The following is an 18,807-nucleotide window of genomic DNA, read 5'->3' as shown; positions in this document are numbered from 1 at the left end:
ATATTAAAATGTTTCTAATAAAAGTTATATTTTAAATTATCCATGCACTACAAATGACATTTCCAATCCTGTCTTCTATTTTTCTATGTAAATTGCATATGTTAGTGGTAGCACCCCCCCATGTGAATTTGATTCATTGCTATATATAGGGGGTCCTTATCATCAGAGATATTTAAGATTATTCCTGTGCGACTGGATTATAAATTACCTGTACTTAAGCTACCCACCCTGCAGTGTGTACTCGGAAAGTGTGTTTAGGACAGCCGGGAATCTTGTGAGCGATCGGCATTGGAGGCTAAAAATATGGATAAACTGATGTTCATAAAAATGAACTACAAATTCTATGAGTAGGGCCTTTGCCACCAATTACAACTAAGTACAGAGACTTCTGTATCAGTGGATTCCAGTGGGGATGATCTAATATTGTGTGATGATTATAATAACATTGATCAGGGTGAGGATGAAATTTACATCTTACAACTGTAGAGATGATTAACAATACTGTTAGCCACCTTAAGCCCATTGCTAGCTTGTTTTGTAGGGGCCCAAACAAACCAAGCACTTCAGCCACAAAAGTGACTGCCACTGAAGTGCTTGGTTTGTTAAACTGTGCATGTCCTTTTTATTATAAAATATAAGGACAGGAGAGAGGACAATTCCATCATGCACCACTGTTCTTCTCATTGTACTTTACTGGGCTGTCATTTACTAGGCATTGTTGACAGTCTTATGGTTTGCATGGCCCATTTCTCTGATTTATTTTCTTTATAGTTGTAACTGCTTCTCGATTCATATAATCATTAATCAATCAAATCAATCAATGGCATGCTTTACCTGGCTTTCACATTACTCTACCTTAATATCCCTGTACTGGCCTCAGGCCTCTGTTTGTAGTTCTTGATTAATAAAACAATCTATAGCATTGTATAGTTTTATATTAAACTGTCGTCCTTTCTGCCACTGAAGTGACACTATGTTTCCTAGATGTGCTATTTTCTTTTAAACTGCTATGTGTGTTGTGCCGCTGCTCTGACGCTTATTTTAGCCAGTCAGCTCACTGATTTAGGTAGTATTGTTGAAAACAATATTGTTAGTTGTGAAGTGGTCAAAATATACAGGAAATAAATATAAATGAATGTTATTGAGGTTAATAATACTGTAGGAACAAAAATAGGTACAAATTACATGATTTTAACGGTTTTAATAAATGTTTTAAAAAATTCCAGATCCAAAATTAAAACACTTGAGGGTGGTTTTGGCAAAACCAAAACATGAATATCATTTAAAACCAAAAACCAAAACATGAGCGCCAGAGCACATCTCTAATATTTACTGAAATCTCACACCAGCATTCTCATTTCCTCCCATAAAAAGGTTTATCATACTTGAATCCTTGAATTTCAAAGGGCCTACTACTGTATTACTGAGTGTCAAGTCCCTCACTATTGAAAGAGGCCTAAGTTCCAAATCTTATTTGCCCAAATGGTCTTATAGAAAGTTATCAGTTATAATTACAGCTTCTGCTGATGCTAAAAAAAACAGGGCTGCATATTGCCCTCTTACAGTAATCATAGAACCTAAAGGTACATTTATTCTAAGGATAACAATAAATACTAACTAAATATTAAACAATAAAAATAAAAAAATAAATGCAACTGCCTCAATATTTCAACATTGAAGCTTAACTAAATTCTGTAAATTGTTACTAATAAGGATATCCACTAAAGCCACTTAGATAAAGCATTCTTGGACTTTTATTTCAATGCTCAATTCTAAACCACCTGGCAAAATATATTCCCCTCACTTTCAGAATAAGTTAAAAATTATTAAGGAATCACAATATAAAATATACTTTATAAATTAAGTTTTTTCTAGATGAAGCTGGTCATTTTCTGTCTAAATAAATCCAAAGTGCTTTACAGAAAATATTCTTCATGCTCACTCGCAGATGCCCTGTTGCATCCCATCTACCCAGTTACACCCATTTAGCCACAAGGGGAGATGCGACTGACTTGCGTGCTACTCTGAATAGTCCTGCAGATTGGCAGGGTTGTATAAGTACGTATGCCTCATGAGCGTGCGAAGTGTGAAAATCGCAGATGCTGCCAATTTCGGAATCAGGCCCATATTAATTATATGTCTATATTGTATATTCTTTAATACCATCAGATATCCTTTATGATCTTCTCAGTCTCATTCAGTCTAAGATAATAGGCTCATTATATGATAATATAAGTAGAGAATTGGTATAAAAGTTCTAATATCCTCTTTTTTTAATTTGTAATTCACAAATCAAAGATATAATGTGTTTTATTCACATGTAAAGCTGCGGATTAGTTTCTATCATTATCAATGAATCTGCAGATCCTGAAACCAAAGAGAAGACTGTATGTGAGTAATATACAAATTAAAAAGAATGGATAAGCATAAGAGCTTACAATTTATGCCAATTGAGTGTTGTTTCAATAAATTGATAATTTGTATCCTTTAAATGCGACTCAGTATCAGGCCCCTAACACTATGTTACAAATTAAAAAAATGTTGTTTGTCCTTGTGCTTCAATTGTTACTTCCTAATTGCCTATGCCCAAGGAGTATAGTAATGCCAATTATTCCCCACAAACTATGCTTTTGTGACCTAGTCAGAGATATTTTAAAATGTATTTGTGATTCTTCAGTGCGGTTGCAACATGGAGGCTGCAGAGCAGTCCAACTCTGCAGGAGGGGAGCCTAATAACACTGTACCTTGCTAGAAGCCTTGAAATATGACGACTACGGTTGGGTCATGTGAGTCTTCAAAATGCTGGGATTCCTAATGGGTCTCTAAGGTGGTATTACCAGGTTTCCCTGCTTTCTTTGCATTTGGGACACCATGGACAACAAGGCGCAATACAACAAACAACACTGGCCACAGCATACAGAGTTCTGTGTGGGGGCGGATAACGTCAAATGGGAGCCACTGGTGGACTCCAGAAAGGAGCTTCCACTATACATCAAGTTGGGCCTTATGAAGCAATTTGTTAGAGCTCTAGAGCTCTAGAGGTCCTTCAAGTACCTTCAAGACTTGTTGCCTAAGATGTCTGAGGCAAAGGTCAAAACCGGTGTTTTTGTGGGATCACAGATTAAGAAGATCCTGCAGTGCAAGGAATTCCCAAAGATGCTCGCTCAGCAGGATGAAGTTGCTTGGACCAGCTTTATCGCAGTGGTTCGGGGCTTTTTGGGCAGTTACAAGGCCAAAAAGTAAGTGGAGTCGGTTGAGACTTTGGTGAAGAACTTCGGCACAATAGTGTGCAGGATGTCCCTCAAAGTCCATATTCTTGATGCTCAACTCGAGAAATTCAAGGAGAACATGGGAGTGTACTCGGAGGAGCAAGGTGAGCGCTTTTGGGAGGGGGCATCCAGGTCAGCATAAGGGCGGCATAGCGCAGAATATGGGGGCATAGTAGGGCGATATGGTTTATTGACGGTGGGACACGGAATCACGTCATCATAGCCCCACCCCTGCCACACAATGCCAAGATTAGAGCATTGTGAAGCAGGGGACAGGCCACGAAGATGCAATTCAGTGTGAATTACAGCATCAGGGGGTGTGTGATAATGCAGGGGGTCTGGGTTGGTGGCTGGCTGGGAGGCTTGTCCACTTTTCTGGGTGGCCAGTAGTGCCACTCAATTTTCGGGAGCCTCTTGGCCATTTTGGGAGGGTAGGCAAGTATGCCTAATGTATGAATAGGTATAAAGGATTTTCACCCAGGTAACATGCTTTGGAAATCATAGAGGTTAATTTATTTCCTCAAAAGGGACTTGTTGCCCCTGGAAGGCAGTTTAACATCTGTATGCCACAATGGGCCTGATTCAGAGGTGGACACAATTTGGTTGCAACTGGCCAATGTTTTGTATACTTCTCATGCTGCACTACGCTTGTCCCATAATGGTCTTGCGATTGCAGTTGCAGTGTGGATTAGGATGTTGGGTTATTGACGGACAGTGACCATTTGGGGGAGATAATAGGGGAGTTTGGACAAAAATTCAGGCATGTCACAACAGTTTCAGGGGAGCGTTGCAGCCAGTGACTGCGTCTTTGGATGTAGTGTCACTGTCTTTCTTGCAACGGGCATTCTAACCATATGGTTGCTCAGAAGTTTGATGGTGCAACTGATGTTTCCAATGTTCGTCCGATGCTGCATCTTCTAGTGAAAGCGGCGTATCTAACAAGCTGCGACATTTGCATATCTGCTGTGTAAAAAGATGCAACATTGACTAGGAAATCTGGGCCTGATTCAGCAGTGCACATTAATGGAGGGGGCAGCGAAGACCTCTGTTTCCCAAAATGGAGGCGCGTCACCACCATTGGGGGGGAAGTGAAGAGGCCAGGATCTCCGTATGCTGACAGAGATTTTCTGGCCTCTTTTGTGCATCACTGGCTGCCGGATTGTGTGACCCCATGGGTCACTTAGCTTGCCGATGGACACACATATGATCCAATGCTGCATCCTAGGATACAGCTCGCATAAGTAATACATGCAAGAAGCCTCCTACTGTATTACCATATTAGTACTATTGCAACTACTACAATTTTAGCAACTCCATCCTCTGCTGAATCAGGCCCACTGTTCCATCCTTCCAAGTCAGTCGCAGGCAAACAGCAGACTCAGTTACTTTGTGTATGTCGATTATTCTGTTTTGCTATTCCGTTATATTTGGCATTTACTTTTGTATTTGTATATCTGGTTTATAACCTTTTTATTAATCATTATTTTAACCTGTAAGCATTGTATTTTTATATAGTAAATTCCAACTTAATAAGTGATGTTCTTTTGCTCTTTACGGATCCATAACTTATTTAGAAGAATTAGATTGCTACCATAACCTTCTGAATTGTGTGAGAGGGAAATTCTACCTGGCTAGCTAAATGAGGCAGATTTGAAAGTAAGCCATAGACTTGTTGTGATCTTTTTCCCTATGTGTTGACAATTTACTATGGTTAGAGAGTAAAACCCAGATACATGGTGTATTATAATCAGTACAATTGGCCAATTATTCATTCATTGTGTAATTAAACCATACATCGGGAACCAAAGTGGACTAGTAATCCTGACAGTAGGCCGGATTCAGAGTTGTACGCTGTAGCACACCTGCTGCGTCTTTGTAGATAGCGGCTGTGGTACAATAAGCAAAAGTCGAAGGAGGAGTCTTAAGTAATAAGATCTCCACTGCCGGCTTCTCTGATCCGATGCTGCATCTAATGGATTAATAAATTATTTTGTTCTTCTATTAAATATCAGGATTTGAGTCAGTGGGTTGTACATCGTAATCCATATCAACATAGATTAGTGAGTAGCACAGACATATTTTCTTATAACTTCTTCTATGTATTCCCCTTCTGCTTGCACACACCGTTGCATTCTTTTTTCCATTGGTCAAAGTCGTGATCTCAACAGCTCCATCATTTTATTCTATACCTCAGTAACTGATGAAAAACGGGTTCCCTTGAGTAAAGATCTGACTTTAGGGAAAAGAAGGAAGTCACACAGTGCGAGGTCTGGCGGGTATGGAGGGTGTTCTAGCACTGGAATCAGTTTCTTGGCCAAAAACTCCATCACAGAGAGAGCTGTGGGATCTGGTGTGTTGTTCTGATGGAGGATGAAACCATTTTTCAAAGAAAACAATTAATATGGCTTTGAATTTGTATTTGCTTTGTCATGCTTTCTTCATTCTTGGTGACGATGGTGTTTTCCAGTGCATGGACTGGCGTTTTGTATCAGGATCATACTGGAAGATGCATGTTTCATTGCAGTTAATAACTTTATCTATAAAATGTAAATCTGCTTGAATTTGTTCCAAAATGTCTGTACAAATTCACTTTCGATTTTCTTTCTGCTTGGCAGTAAGAAGCCTTGGAACCATCTTAGCACAAACTTTTGTCATGTTAAGATCTTAATGTAAAGCTTGCCTAACAGTTTCTTTGTCGATGTTTACCATTTCTGTTGTCATTCAGATGCTGAGTTGATGGTCAATTCAAACTATTTTAAAAAATGTTTCCACATACAGGTATTCATTTGTGTTTGATGTGCATGGCCATCCGGGATGTGCATCATTCTCAACTAACTCACGATCATCACTTTGTGCCACTCAAATGTACGTGACATACAATTTGCCCTGTAATCCTCGGTTAGCATACAGAAAAATTTGGTGGGTGTTTTGTTCAATTTAAGTAAAAATTTTAAGTTACAGTAACATGTTGCTTTACTTTTCAACTAAGCACTTTTATGATTTATGGGAAAAATACATCAACTGCAAACTATCTGTGCAACAATGGTGAAATTTACAACACTGTTTTGGGATAGTCCAAGGTCAATGTTCCCCTACTCACTTTTAACTTGCGTAGTATGGTTTATTGTTTACACGTACAGTCTCATTATTTAATAGCCACATCTCATAACAAACTTATTAGTATAATAAAATAAAAACTCCATATGTAAATTGATAATATAATATGGTAATCAAATGATTATTTACAATCTTGCAGGTCAGATATATAATTAGGTATCAGAACTAATCTATAATCAATGTTAATGAATATCTCTGTTTTCCCACTAATGCGCTCCACTCATAGTACCTGAATCTGAGTTGCGCGCAATCCGCACGCAAGGCCAATGTTCACGTAGTTTAGTGATTTTTAGCAACTGCGTATGTGCCAAAATTTTGAAAGGAAACCCCTATGACGCGTGTGTGATACAGATGTGTGCACAAAGATGCTATAGTGATCGGGACAAATGGTATCAGAAATGGGGTGTAAATGTGATCGGGGTCCCTGGGCAGAGACCTGGAGATGGTTAGGTGTGAATGCAAATAAGTACATCTCATGGGCGTGCTATGAGAGTAATCAGACGGAGAAACTGCACGTGTCATAGGGTTGGTGCAAGTGTTGAAGAGGCACATATGGTGGCATCTAAACAATGACCTGTGGTATTAAGCATGCAGAGATGCAGAAAGTGGGCATCTCAGATCCACGCTTCTACACCAAGGGAAGGGCTGAGAATAACATTTGCATCTACCTACATTCGTGACTCTGGCAACAAGTGCAATAGCTGCATCCATCTCTGAATCAGGCTATAGTGCTATAGTTTACAGTGCTTAATGTATAGGGGCATGATGTGTTGAGTGCATGGCTGTGTGTCACGCCCCCATTCTCATCATGCTGAGGGCTTACCCAGCACTCAGGGAACTGCTTGTCAGCCTTCTATCTCTCTTTCCTCACACAGTGTGTGGGCATCATCCATCACCGCTGCTTGCCGTTTGGTGACATTATCCAAGGTAGTGACACCAAAATAACAGAGCAGCTCTGCTATTTTTGTGTCAAGCTCTCGGATGAGTGTCACCTGGTGAGGCCCACACCCAGGGCCGGCACAATGGTATAAACATTGCAGGGGGCGTCGGGCTGGAAAGGCAACATCCCTGCTATTTGCTTTTTGAGTGACTTTACAGCTGCAGTCGCTGCACATGTAACATGGCAAAATTAAGGGGTGATCCAGGTGTGGACCAGGCGGCCGTGGACATAAATTACATTTAAATTAATGTGGATCAGAGATCTGGTTAATGGGTAGTCCGGACTCAGGACCACCCATTAACCAAATGCCAATCCACCTGAATTTAAATGTAATTTATGTTCATGGCTGCCTGGTCAGGAACTGATTTCATTGCCAGCATTCCCCTGCCTTGTTACGTTGATCTAAGCAGCACCACTGCCAACAATAGCATGTAGACTGGCAGTTACTTTATACACAGGATGATGTAATGCCGAACGCACATCTCCTCTTTCTGTGTGTGGTCTGCTTTGCGCAAGCAGAGGAGCAATGGAAGAGCTGCCTCAGCTGCACACCACAATGCCACGAAGAGGACCAGCCAAAAACTGAATGAGAGTGAGAGGAAGCTGTTTGTCCCTGACAGGGGCGAGGAAGCCAGTTAGCTAGCTTTAAGCTAAGCTATTATATAAATTGCATACAAACATAAAGTGTAAGAAATGGTAAAATGTAAAACAGGAGGGTACAATTTTTTTTTCTTTTTTTTATTGGAGCAATAAACAAGGTGAGTACAGATACAGGAGTCAAATCACTTATTTGACAACATATTGCATGTTACATTTCAAAATATGAAACATTGTAAAGAGACATGTCAAGAGGATATATTTGTAGGAGAGCGCAAATTTATAGTCTGCCGGGGGATGCTGAACACTCTAGCACCGGCCCTACCCACACCCCACGCATCCCCCTAGTGATGCCACTGCCAGAGGCACCGAGAAGGGGGGGAAGTGGGTACTAATTATCCGGGCCCAGGCTTGTTGGAGGGGCTCGGCAGGGGGCCCGAGTCTGGCGCCGCCCCCCTTCCTCTTACATTATAACAGCCCAGCACACGCTGCTGTGTGATGGGCTGAACTGGGAGACTGCTTGCAGCTTCTAATCAGCAGCCGCAGCAGTCTCCTATGCCTGTGGGGAGAGCGATCACACTGATCGCGCCCCCCACTGGCTATGCGCAGGGCTGAGTGACTCACACCACCCCCCTCACCAGCGCACAGCGCTGCTTCGTGGAGCTGCAAAATTGTATTAGGTTTTTTTTCCCTAAGAGGGATTAGGCCACACCCCCTTTCACCCGGGTGCAGCGTGCCTGGCTACTGCTACAATATTATATAGTGAAATGCTTTATTTTATGATGTGATATGTAATGTATGTTTTCTGTTACTTTTAATTAATGTTTCATGGTATGTTTAAAAATAAAACTTTAAACAAATAAAAATGAACTGTTTCAACCCCTTTAGTTAATTTGCCGAAGTTTCTTAGTTTCAGAAGATTAGCAGTGTATGCATATTACCCATAGGCAGTTTTCTGGCGTAATACTACCACTAAAACTAGTTTCTCTCTTTAAACGTACCTTTCACTGTTTTCCAAATCATCATAATTGCCATTTTGGAGAACTTTGAAGGCCAATCCAATAACTCGTAAGCCTTGAAATGTGTAGCATTCTAGTTCATCTAAAAAATTGCTGGGGACTTGAAAATGATAGAATGAGTATTGACATATTGATGTAATTGCAGTTACAGCTAGCCATTGCATGTTTACAATATTTTACATACTCTTGAAATCATTGTATTCTGTATTATACCCCGTTAACCAAATGTTTGCATTGCTGTTGACTTTGCAGGATATAACATTTTTAAGTAGTATATTTTGCTATTAGCTATAAAAGACCCCAACAGACATTAAACATGGGGAAGATGAAGATAACGTACTCCACACACACAAACAGAAAATAAATAGATACTACTAACATGGTAACGCTTTCCATAGCAACTAGTGGAGTTGTTAAGGAAATTTCTTTGTGATAGAATAAGTTGATTTTGGTAATTTCCACAAGATAATTATAGTAAAGCCTTTCTGTCATAAAACTGGACTCATTCATTATACCAAGGAACACTGAGGGGTAAATTTACTAAGAATCATGTCTGGCCAAGATTGCATTTTCGTGAGAGTTTCCCCTGATTTTCAAACATGGAAATTTACTAAAGGCAAACTGGTTATAAAATCATCATTCTCTCTGCAAAACACGGTAAATACACCATCGGCCAAACTCACAAGTGCTTTCCATAGACAAGAATACAACATGGACATTTACCATGGGTGTAAATTAAGCAAACTCAGTCCAAAACAAAAGTTTCAAACACACCACCTCACCAGCAGAGTATGTAGCAGAAGCATGCACAGCTCACTGTTATCTGTGCATGCTTCTCAGTGTTTAAATGGTTAATAAAAAAAAATTATGTGGGGTCCCCCTCCCAAAGCATAACCAGCATTGGGCTCTGTGAGCCAGTGCTGATTCAGGAAATATGGGGAAAATGCGTAGGGTTCCCCCATATTTTCTTGAACCAGCACCAGGCTCAACTAGCAGGAGGTAATGCCACAGCTGGGAGATACACTTGATGGGGTCCCCCGGCCAAAGCATTAACCAGCCCCCAAGTAGTCAGCCCAAGCTTGGGATTTCCCAGGTAGTGGGGACCCCCCAATAAAGGGGTCCACCCTCCTGAGTATACCCCAGGCTCGGGCTAATTCCTGCACCCCTGGCTGGTCGGTGCAGGGGTAATGGTTTCAATAAATGGATACAATTGTTTTTCATAGTGGGACTACAGCTACCAGTGTGCCTGCCTTTTGGCACTTGTAGAGCTCAGCAGGCGGCCGGCACTGGTACGTCCACTGTGGAAAAATATGAAAATAAAGACAGTTCACAAACACGCCAAATATTGTATTATTTTACTACACATGCACTCATTCACTTACTACACATGCCAGTCAGTGGACTGGTTGTTGCCTCCTGGCCGCTCGCATAGCTCTGGGTGACCATCCACAGCTATTGCGAGCGGCCAGGTTGATGGTTGCGATGGTCAAGACCATCACAACCATCGGGCTTGCGACGAGACTCTTGTGGTAGGGTCTCGTGGCCGCAAGCCCCAGAAAGCTTCTGGCTCTAATAGAGCCGGAAGCTCTCCCACTGACATCACTAGTGATGTCAGTGGGGCCGCCCCCAAACGGCAGATGTTCCTTCGGGAACGCCTCTGTTTGTGAAGCCACCCCCCCACCCACCTACCAAATGGGGCAAGCAGTCAATCACCATCGACAGCTCGCCCCCTTTGGTGCGAGACCCGGAGCGATGGAGCACCCGGCTCCATTGTGCGCATGCCCAGTGGGCAAACATCGACTTGGTTGCGAGCGCTCAATGCTTGCGACCGGGTCTGAATCAGGCCCAGAGCACTCACAGCCAATTAGCAGCCGGTTCCCATGGTAGCGGCTAATGACTGACTGGCAGGGCTCCAAGTACAGGAACACTCCTGTATCCTGTCACTTTCGGGAGCAGCGCTACTGTGTATGTACAGTATGTTTATTTATTTGAATACCCAAGGATGCCACCTGGAGAAGAGGACAGATCTCCGCCTGGGATGCCTACTGGACCAGGGGACTTACCAGTGCTAAGGCAAGTTAAAGTATGTAAAGTGAGTGTAAGTGTGGGTGTGCGGGTGAGTGCAGTGCAGTTCATCCCAGACACCCAGGAGCAAATTATAATTTGGTGCCCCCCCATCACAGCCGCTGACACTGTAATGTAGCTATTCGTATGCAGACAGGCTATAGATAGACGGAGGTGGTAGCTGATGGTCTGACATGGAGCTCTCTACTAGTGTATGGTGGATTCTCAGGTGCCAGGAAGGGGTGCCATGTATTGGGCGGTCGTGATGGTACACTCCGGGTACATAGTTACAGCCCTAAGTGGGGTGAATACGTTGTGGACAATGGAGGAGGTGTCCCGTCAGTGCTGGAGCCCGGCGGCAGGCGCCTGCATTGTTTCCCATAGTTCTACCCTTGGGTGAGTGTGTATTAAAGGACTATTTAATTTAGTGTGTGTGTACTGTTATTATTTTAATATTTATTTTACAAGGAGGCTATAGACACCATCAGGCTCTTAATGCCCCGCATGCTGTTACTCTTGGATCTCCAAGTACCGCCATGCAGAGAAGGCTTGCTGGGACCTGTAGTCCACATGTAAAAGACAATATTACTTACACTCAAATTCAAAGCTATCAACCCCACACCCACCTGCCAGGGATGCAAGGGATAGACCTGGGCTTTAACCCCAGCCTTGGGTATACTGGAGAGGGTGTTCCCTTTATTGGGACAGTCCCCACTTTCTCAGGAATCCCCGGCATGGGCTGACTAGTTGGGGGGTTAATGTGTTGGCCGAGGGACCCTGTGAAGTGTGTCCCCTGACTGTTGGCATTACTCCCTGCTAGTGGAGCCCAGTGCTAGTTCTAAACATATGGGGGACCCCAACACAATTTTTTCCCCATAATATTTACACAAGGGCTGTCTCAAAGAGTTTGGTGCTTGTTCATTAAATACAGTGGATGCCTACACATTTTTTCCCATACTTTTTTTAAACTAGGGCCCATCAGACACGATTTTCAGTAAATTTGAGTGTTTGATCTTGAAAAACTGTCACATATCCCTGTGATGCCAATCGTGTTTAATCTTGGAACAATCCCGATTCTTAAAAAATGTAAGGCCCCCATACACGGTGTGATAAAGCAGCCGATTCGATGGATTGGTACGATTCGGCTGCTATATCGCACCGTGTATGGCTATGATATCAGACAAAGCACGCTCCCGTGGGGTCGTACATCGCATCCCCAGATCTTCCTGCAGGATCAGTTGATCTGGGGATTTGATGTGCGATCCCATGCAGCGCTATGCAGATGGGGGAGCCAGCATATCAGGTGGTCGACCACCCAATCGCTCTGTGTGTGGGGACTGCCTGATATGTCAGTATATCACGTCGCATGGTGCATATCGCACCGTTTATGGGTGCCTTTACTCTTGAGAGAGGCGGTTGGTGTTTACTAAATAAGCAAACACGGGCTTCTCTTATGCTGCATACACACGGTACAATTTTCCTGAATGATATGAACGATAATGATATCGCTCAATGATAAATCTTTCATATCGTTAAATTTATGCAGTGAATGATCAACCAACGATGCGTGTTCCTGCATAAACGATACCGATATCTTTCATCGTCCATGCATGCAGGCCAACTTGGACGATATTATCAACTTTGCCTGTTCAGAGATGTGGCAGGAAAACTCACTGAAATATATTTTTTAAAGATCTTTGAATGATATCTTTGAAAGATATCTTTCAAGTCGTTGGCGGTACAGATCGTACCGTGTGTATGCAGCTTTATGCTCCGTACACACGGAGCGATCAGCCAGTGATACGATATCGCTGGCTGATCATCCTGCACTCTCCATGGTATGCTGGATGATCGATATCAATCATCCAAGCACACCTCCAACTCACCACCGATCATGAGTCCCTATAGTAACCTGCTCGATATCGAGCAGGTTGGCCAGCATTCATGGCCGATGGACGATATCGCTATGCTGGTCGTTGGTAGGGAGCAAAAAAAAATAACGATATGAATATCGTTATCGTTCAAATCATTCATTAAAATCGCTTTGTGTGTATGTACCTTTATTAGAGGCAGATTTGTTGGAGCTGAAGGTGCTCAGGCCTTATCAGAACTCCATATATACCACTTTAAAAACCAAACTAAGTGACTCCTCAGAGTAATAGCTACATTTCTGAATAAACACTTAGGGCCAAATGTAATAGGTAGTCAGTTTTAGCAACAGTACAAACTCGCACTTTTAAAAAGTGCGAGTTTGTACTGAAACTCGCTAATTCAAAAGCCTGTGAACTTTTCAGCTCGAAGTTACTGCATTTGTGAGTTTAGGCAAGTTTTTCCCTATGTAAACTGACACCTTTTAATGTGACTAGCATTAAAAGGTGCGAGTTTTACAGAAGCCATCACAGATCAGTCAGGTCCGTGATGGCTTCTGTGTGTGTTTTAAAAAAAAATTATGTGCACCCCCTCCCCAAAAGCATAACCAGTCCCGGGCTTTATAAAGCCTGTCCTGGTTCTAAAAATACAGGGGCCAAAATGCGTAGAGGGCCCCTGTATATTAAGAACCAGCACAGGGCTTTGTTGAGCTGGTCCTGGTTCTGGAAAATCAGGGGACAAAACGAGTAGGGGTCCCCTGAAAATTCCAAGACCAGCACCGGGGGGGATAATGCCACAGCCAGGGAAAACCTTTCACCAGTTTTCCCGGCCATAGCATTACCCCTGACCGCTAGTCAACCCAGGCAGGGGATCCCTGGGGAATTGGGGACCCCCCAGTAAAGGGGTCCCCCTTTCCAGGGCACCCCAGGCTTGAACTGATAGCCCGGGGCTATCCCCGGCACCCTAGGGCGGTGGGTGCCGGGTTGATAGTCTTAGTGTTTTGTGTCAAATAAAGGGTTAAATATAGTTGTAGAACCACATGTACCAGCAAGCCTCTCCTGCATTCTGGTATCTGGAGAACCACAAATACCAGCATGCGGGGTATTACGGGCCCACTGACACTTGTAGTTCCAAAACTAAAGAAATACGTAAAAAAGCAAACACACATCATGAACGTAAAAATTTTATAAAACATACCTGCACACTCACACTCACACATACTCACCTATCAATGATGTAACCACAAGCTTAAACTCAATTAACCTTGAGGCTACGATGTAGCGGCTCCCATCATAGACTTCAATGGTGAATTCTCACCACAGAAGTCTATGGGGAACACAGGCTGACCGCATTCAGCCAATCAGAGAGCTGCTCTGACGGAGATGCCCGCTGATTGGCTGGCGGCTCCTTCAATGACGGGGCACACGTGTGCCCCGGTCATTTACGCAGAGTAAAGGTATGTGTACACACATACCTTTACTCAGTCCGGCTTGGAATCGGGTACCCTTGTTTTGTTGTTTTAACCCCTGGAATGCCTACTTGGACAAGAGGACGCGATCTACGCATAGGAGAGGTGAGTATGGATTTTTATTTCAGGTACCCTTATGGATTACTTCGGATACTAGGTGAGTATGTGTGAGTGTGCAGGTATTTTTTATAAAATTTTTACTTTCATGGTGTGTGTTTTTTTACGTATTTCTTTAGTTGTGGAACTACAAGTGCCAGCGGGACCGTAATGCCCCGCATGCTGGTTTTTGTGGTTCTCCAAATACCAGCATGCGGGGAGGCTAGCTGGTACTGTACATGTGGTTCTACAACTAAGACAATATTTAACCCTTTATTTTACACAAAACACTAACACTATCAACCCGGCACCCACCGCCCTAGGGTGTCTGGGATAGCCCCGGGCTATCAGTCTAGGCCTGGGGTGCCCTGGAAAGGGGGACCCCTTTATTGGGGGAGTCCCCAACTCCCCAGGGATCCCCGGCCTGGGCTGACTAGCGGTCAGGGGTAATGCTTTGGCCGGGGAAACCGATGAAAGGTTTTCCCTGGCTGTGGCATTATCCCCTCGCTAGAAAGAGTTCGGTGCTGGTTTTTGAATTTTCAGGGGACCCTTACTCGTTTTGTCCCCTGTTCTCCAGAACCAGGACCAGCTCAACAAACCCCTGGGCTGGTTCTTAATATACAGTGGCTCCCTACGCATTTTGACACCTGTATTTTTAGAACCAGGACAAGCTTTATAAAGCCCGGGGCTGGTTATGGTTTTGGGGAGGGGGAGCACGTAATTTTTTAAATAATTTAAAACATTTGACATAAGTACACACAGAAACATGCACGTATCTCATAGATATGTGCATATTTATGTGTTAATCTGGCCTGCTCAGGATATCTTCGCTAGCCTGAAGCAGGTCTATTATTTGGGGACTTTTGGTTATCTTTTTTTTGCGAGTCTAAAACAGACACCCTATTACATTGGGCGAGTTGATTGTTTTCAATGTGAAAACATATGGATGCGAGTTTGAGAATGGAGATTTTTAGTAACTCTGAAAAATGCGAGTTTTAGTGAACTGACACCCTATTACATTGGAGAGTTGTGAAAAATTGCGAGTTTAGCACAAGATTCGCAATTTACCAAAACTGACACCCTATTACATTTGGCCCTTAATCTATGTGCAATTTCTTTTACAGTCCTTTTAATATCTATTTTGAATATGGAAAGCATAGAACAGTCTGTTGGTGCAAATGGAGTAAAACATAAATGGACTTCTTGGGCTGCTTTTGTCCTGATTGACAAATGCAATTGTAAAGATAATGCTGGACTATTTGCTTTTTTGTTAAAAAGTTTATACTGTTTTCTAAATCTGGTAAAGCTTGGTCTAGAACAGGCATGTGAAACATGCATGCGGCCCAAACAAACATTTTATGCAGCCTGCGAGTGTGGGCCCACATATGTATAATATGCAGTCCACATCCCTGCCACGATCGGAGCTCAGCCCCGATCGGGCAGTGTTTACTTTATTTTAAGCTGGCAACGCTGGTCTCTGAAGCGATCAGAAGCTTCTGATCACTTCAGAGGCCAGCGTTCCCAGTGATGCAGCACGTGGGTGATGTCATGATGTCACCCGCATTGCCCGCGATGAGAGAAGCCTGCCGCTCTGTATCTAATTAGATCCAGTCAGCAGCAGCATCTACGCGGGACGGTCTGAGTGATGATGGTGTGGACTGGAGAGGTGCCCAGTGGCCATCGAGAAGAAAGGTAAGTACTGCTTAGGTGAATGAGGCCTGTTCTATACTGGGAGGGGGCACAGCATAAGGGGCATTACTGGGGGCTCTGCACAAGGGGCACTACTAGGGGCATTACTGGGGGCTCTGCATAAGGGGCATTACTGGGAGTTCTGCAAAGGGGCATTACTGGGGGCACAACAAAAGGGGCATTACTGGGGGCACTGCATAAGGTTCACTTCTAGGGGCATTACTGTGGGCACTGCATAAGGGGCACAACGGGGGACATTACTGGGGGCTGAGCATAAGGGGCATTACTGGGGGTTCTGCATAAGGGGAACTACTAGGGGCATTACTGGGTGCAATGCATAAGGGGCACTAATAGGGACATTACTGGGGCAGAAAATAAGGGGCATTACTGGGGCACTGCATAATGGGCACTACTAGGGCACTGCAGAAGGGGCATTGCATATTGGGCACAAATTCAGGGGGCATTGCATAAGGGGCTCTAATACAGGGGGGAATTGCATAAGGGGCACTACTACAGGGGGCACTGCATTGGTTTTTATTAATAATAAACCTTTCAAAATTGCATATGAGACTTTTTTTTTTGCGGCCCACACCCTTTAGACCTTGAATATTCGGCCATGGTTGGTATTTTGAGTTTGACATGCCTGCTCTAGAATTACCCCCATAAGAAGTAGGGAATGATGGAGTTAAGAAAATTGAAGGAATGCAAAGGTATATAAAAATGTTGGCAACAGTACAGGTTGACAGGAAGTCTGGTCAAAACTGTGGAATCACTAACAAAGTAGGTGACCACCGATCAAATATTTTGAGTGTTGTATTTAATTAAGTCCATATGGAACTGGAATACAATACATACATAAATATGTTAAAAATAGCATAAAAATGAAAAATATGGTTTAATGAATAGACCCCACAATGTTGTTATACAAGCACAACCTCAATCTTCATTCATTGGCCTGTGCATTGGCCTGCAATCTATTGGCAGAATAATAATTAGGTTAGATATATATGACTTGTGAAAGCAGACAGTACCTGTTTCAGGCCTGCAAAAACTGGCCACCATCTCAGGGGCTCCCTTCATGTAAACAATCAACTCATCCCCTCCAATAACCTCAGTGATTACGGACATACGTTGCATGGCGGAGGAGAACGGGTACTGGAACAAAACTTTTATTCCTTTTACTGTATGCTGTTAAAACGAAAGAAGAAGAAAATACGGCATTAAAGTGCATGTGATCAGGATTTGAAGTTGTCAGTCTCACAATATATAATCCAGCAACACAGATCTTTAATCTATTACTCTACAAAAAAAGAATCTTAGCTTTATTATATATGCCTGTTATAAAACTGTGCGCAACTGCACTCAATGGCTTCAGCTGGATAGACTTACGGTGTTTGAGTTTGACCCTGGACGGACAACCATACTCTGGGAAGAGTACTCATCATGGCCATCAATGCAGGTGTCTTCTATTACCTGGTAAATTATAAAATATATATCACTCCTATAGGGGATGCATTCATATTGTGCACAAAAGTATCCTACTACGAATAGTAATACCCAGCCAGTGACTTCAAACATTTTCACATCCAAAGGATCGCCTTGTAATTTCCCATCATCCATGATCATAGAGTGACAGCATGTCATAGCAGCATACAGCGGCCCCCAAGATAGTTCATTAGTTTCTTTAACAGTAACCATTTTCTGAAAGCTAGAAGCAAGTACAGCACAGGTAATAGTTATAAAAAAAAAAAACATCAATAGAAAAATACAGTTATTGCCACGTAAGAAGGAAAATTGTTAAGTAATTCTGACAACAATAATAAATTGCATTGATTAAAGCATAATAAATTCTTAAAAACAAATTCAATTTTGAGTTATGGCTCTATGGAAGCAATCAGTTAGTTAGATATTACAGGATGACAAATACGCAGTAGTGTACTGTAAGCCTGTAAGCCTTACCATGCACCTTTTGTTGGTATTACACCCATTAAATCAAGTCCATCTTCTGTCAAGGTTCCAGTCTGCATTTCAAATAAATAAAATAAGTGAAACAGAATAAAATTTATAATTCATAATCAATAAGGAAAACATCAGTAATATGAAAGGGAACCATAGAGGAATAATTAGACAACATATATTAATGTAACACACTTTTTGCTGTACACAAGTCATGTAACAACACACCTTATAATTTAGAATTGAAGCCATATAGATGTTGTGTTACGCAGTATTTGTAAATATGGTGGTGCTAAGCGACTAGAGACTCATATGTTAATACAATTCCAAAATAAATGTTCTCAGGAATAACGATCTGTTATCTACAGACTGGTGAATGACATCACTAAGAGGTGAATGAATGAAGATGTTGCTACAGGAGAGACTGCCCACATGCTTTATTACATGGACAAAACTGGAATACAATGTATTTACCTTGTCAAAGCAGAAGAGGTTGACCTGGCCACACATGTTGATTCTGTCTGGACTGATGCAAAATATTTGCTTCTTCTTTAGCCTCCTTTGTGCATAAAGGATCCCGACCATCAGGGCAGCTGGTATAACTGGAGAGATTGCACAAATCACAAGAACAAGGCACTCCACAATAATTCTCCTAGCAGGAACCTGTCAAATATAATGGTTTAGTCAATTAAAATGCTTACTTATTACAGTGTCAAATGTTTA

The 18,807-nt window shown here is 42.5% G+C and overlaps 1 protein-coding gene across 1 annotated transcript in view; it reads right to left on the bottom strand.

The window, feature by feature from the left end:
• Positions 1 to 18,807, bottom strand: part of LOC148508305 (putative cation-transporting ATPase 13A4) — a 77,068-nt gene that overhangs the window by 25,531 nt on the left and 32,730 nt on the right. The window contains exons 12-17 of the mRNA XM_088444707.1: positions 18,559 to 18,747; positions 18,088 to 18,149; positions 17,686 to 17,836; positions 17,518 to 17,601; positions 17,160 to 17,316; positions 8,925 to 9,042 (exon numbers count right to left, since the gene is read on the bottom strand). Coding sequence (XP_088300833.1) covers positions 8,925 to 9,042; positions 17,160 to 17,316; positions 17,518 to 17,601; positions 17,686 to 17,836; positions 18,088 to 18,149; positions 18,559 to 18,747 — 761 coding nt within the window. The remainder of the gene's footprint in view (positions 1 to 8,924; positions 9,043 to 17,159; positions 17,317 to 17,517; positions 17,602 to 17,685; positions 17,837 to 18,087; positions 18,150 to 18,558; positions 18,748 to 18,807) is intronic.

Source organism: Taudactylus pleione, unplaced genomic scaffold (genome assembly GCF_031769625.1).
Source record: "Taudactylus pleione unplaced genomic scaffold, aTauple2 ptg000372l, whole genome shotgun sequence".
In the NCBI taxonomy this organism is placed as follows: Eukaryota; Metazoa; Chordata; class Amphibia; order Anura; family Myobatrachidae; genus Taudactylus; species Taudactylus pleione.
Note: the sequence above shows the minus strand (reverse complement) of the source record. Positions and strands in the feature narration are given on the sequence as shown.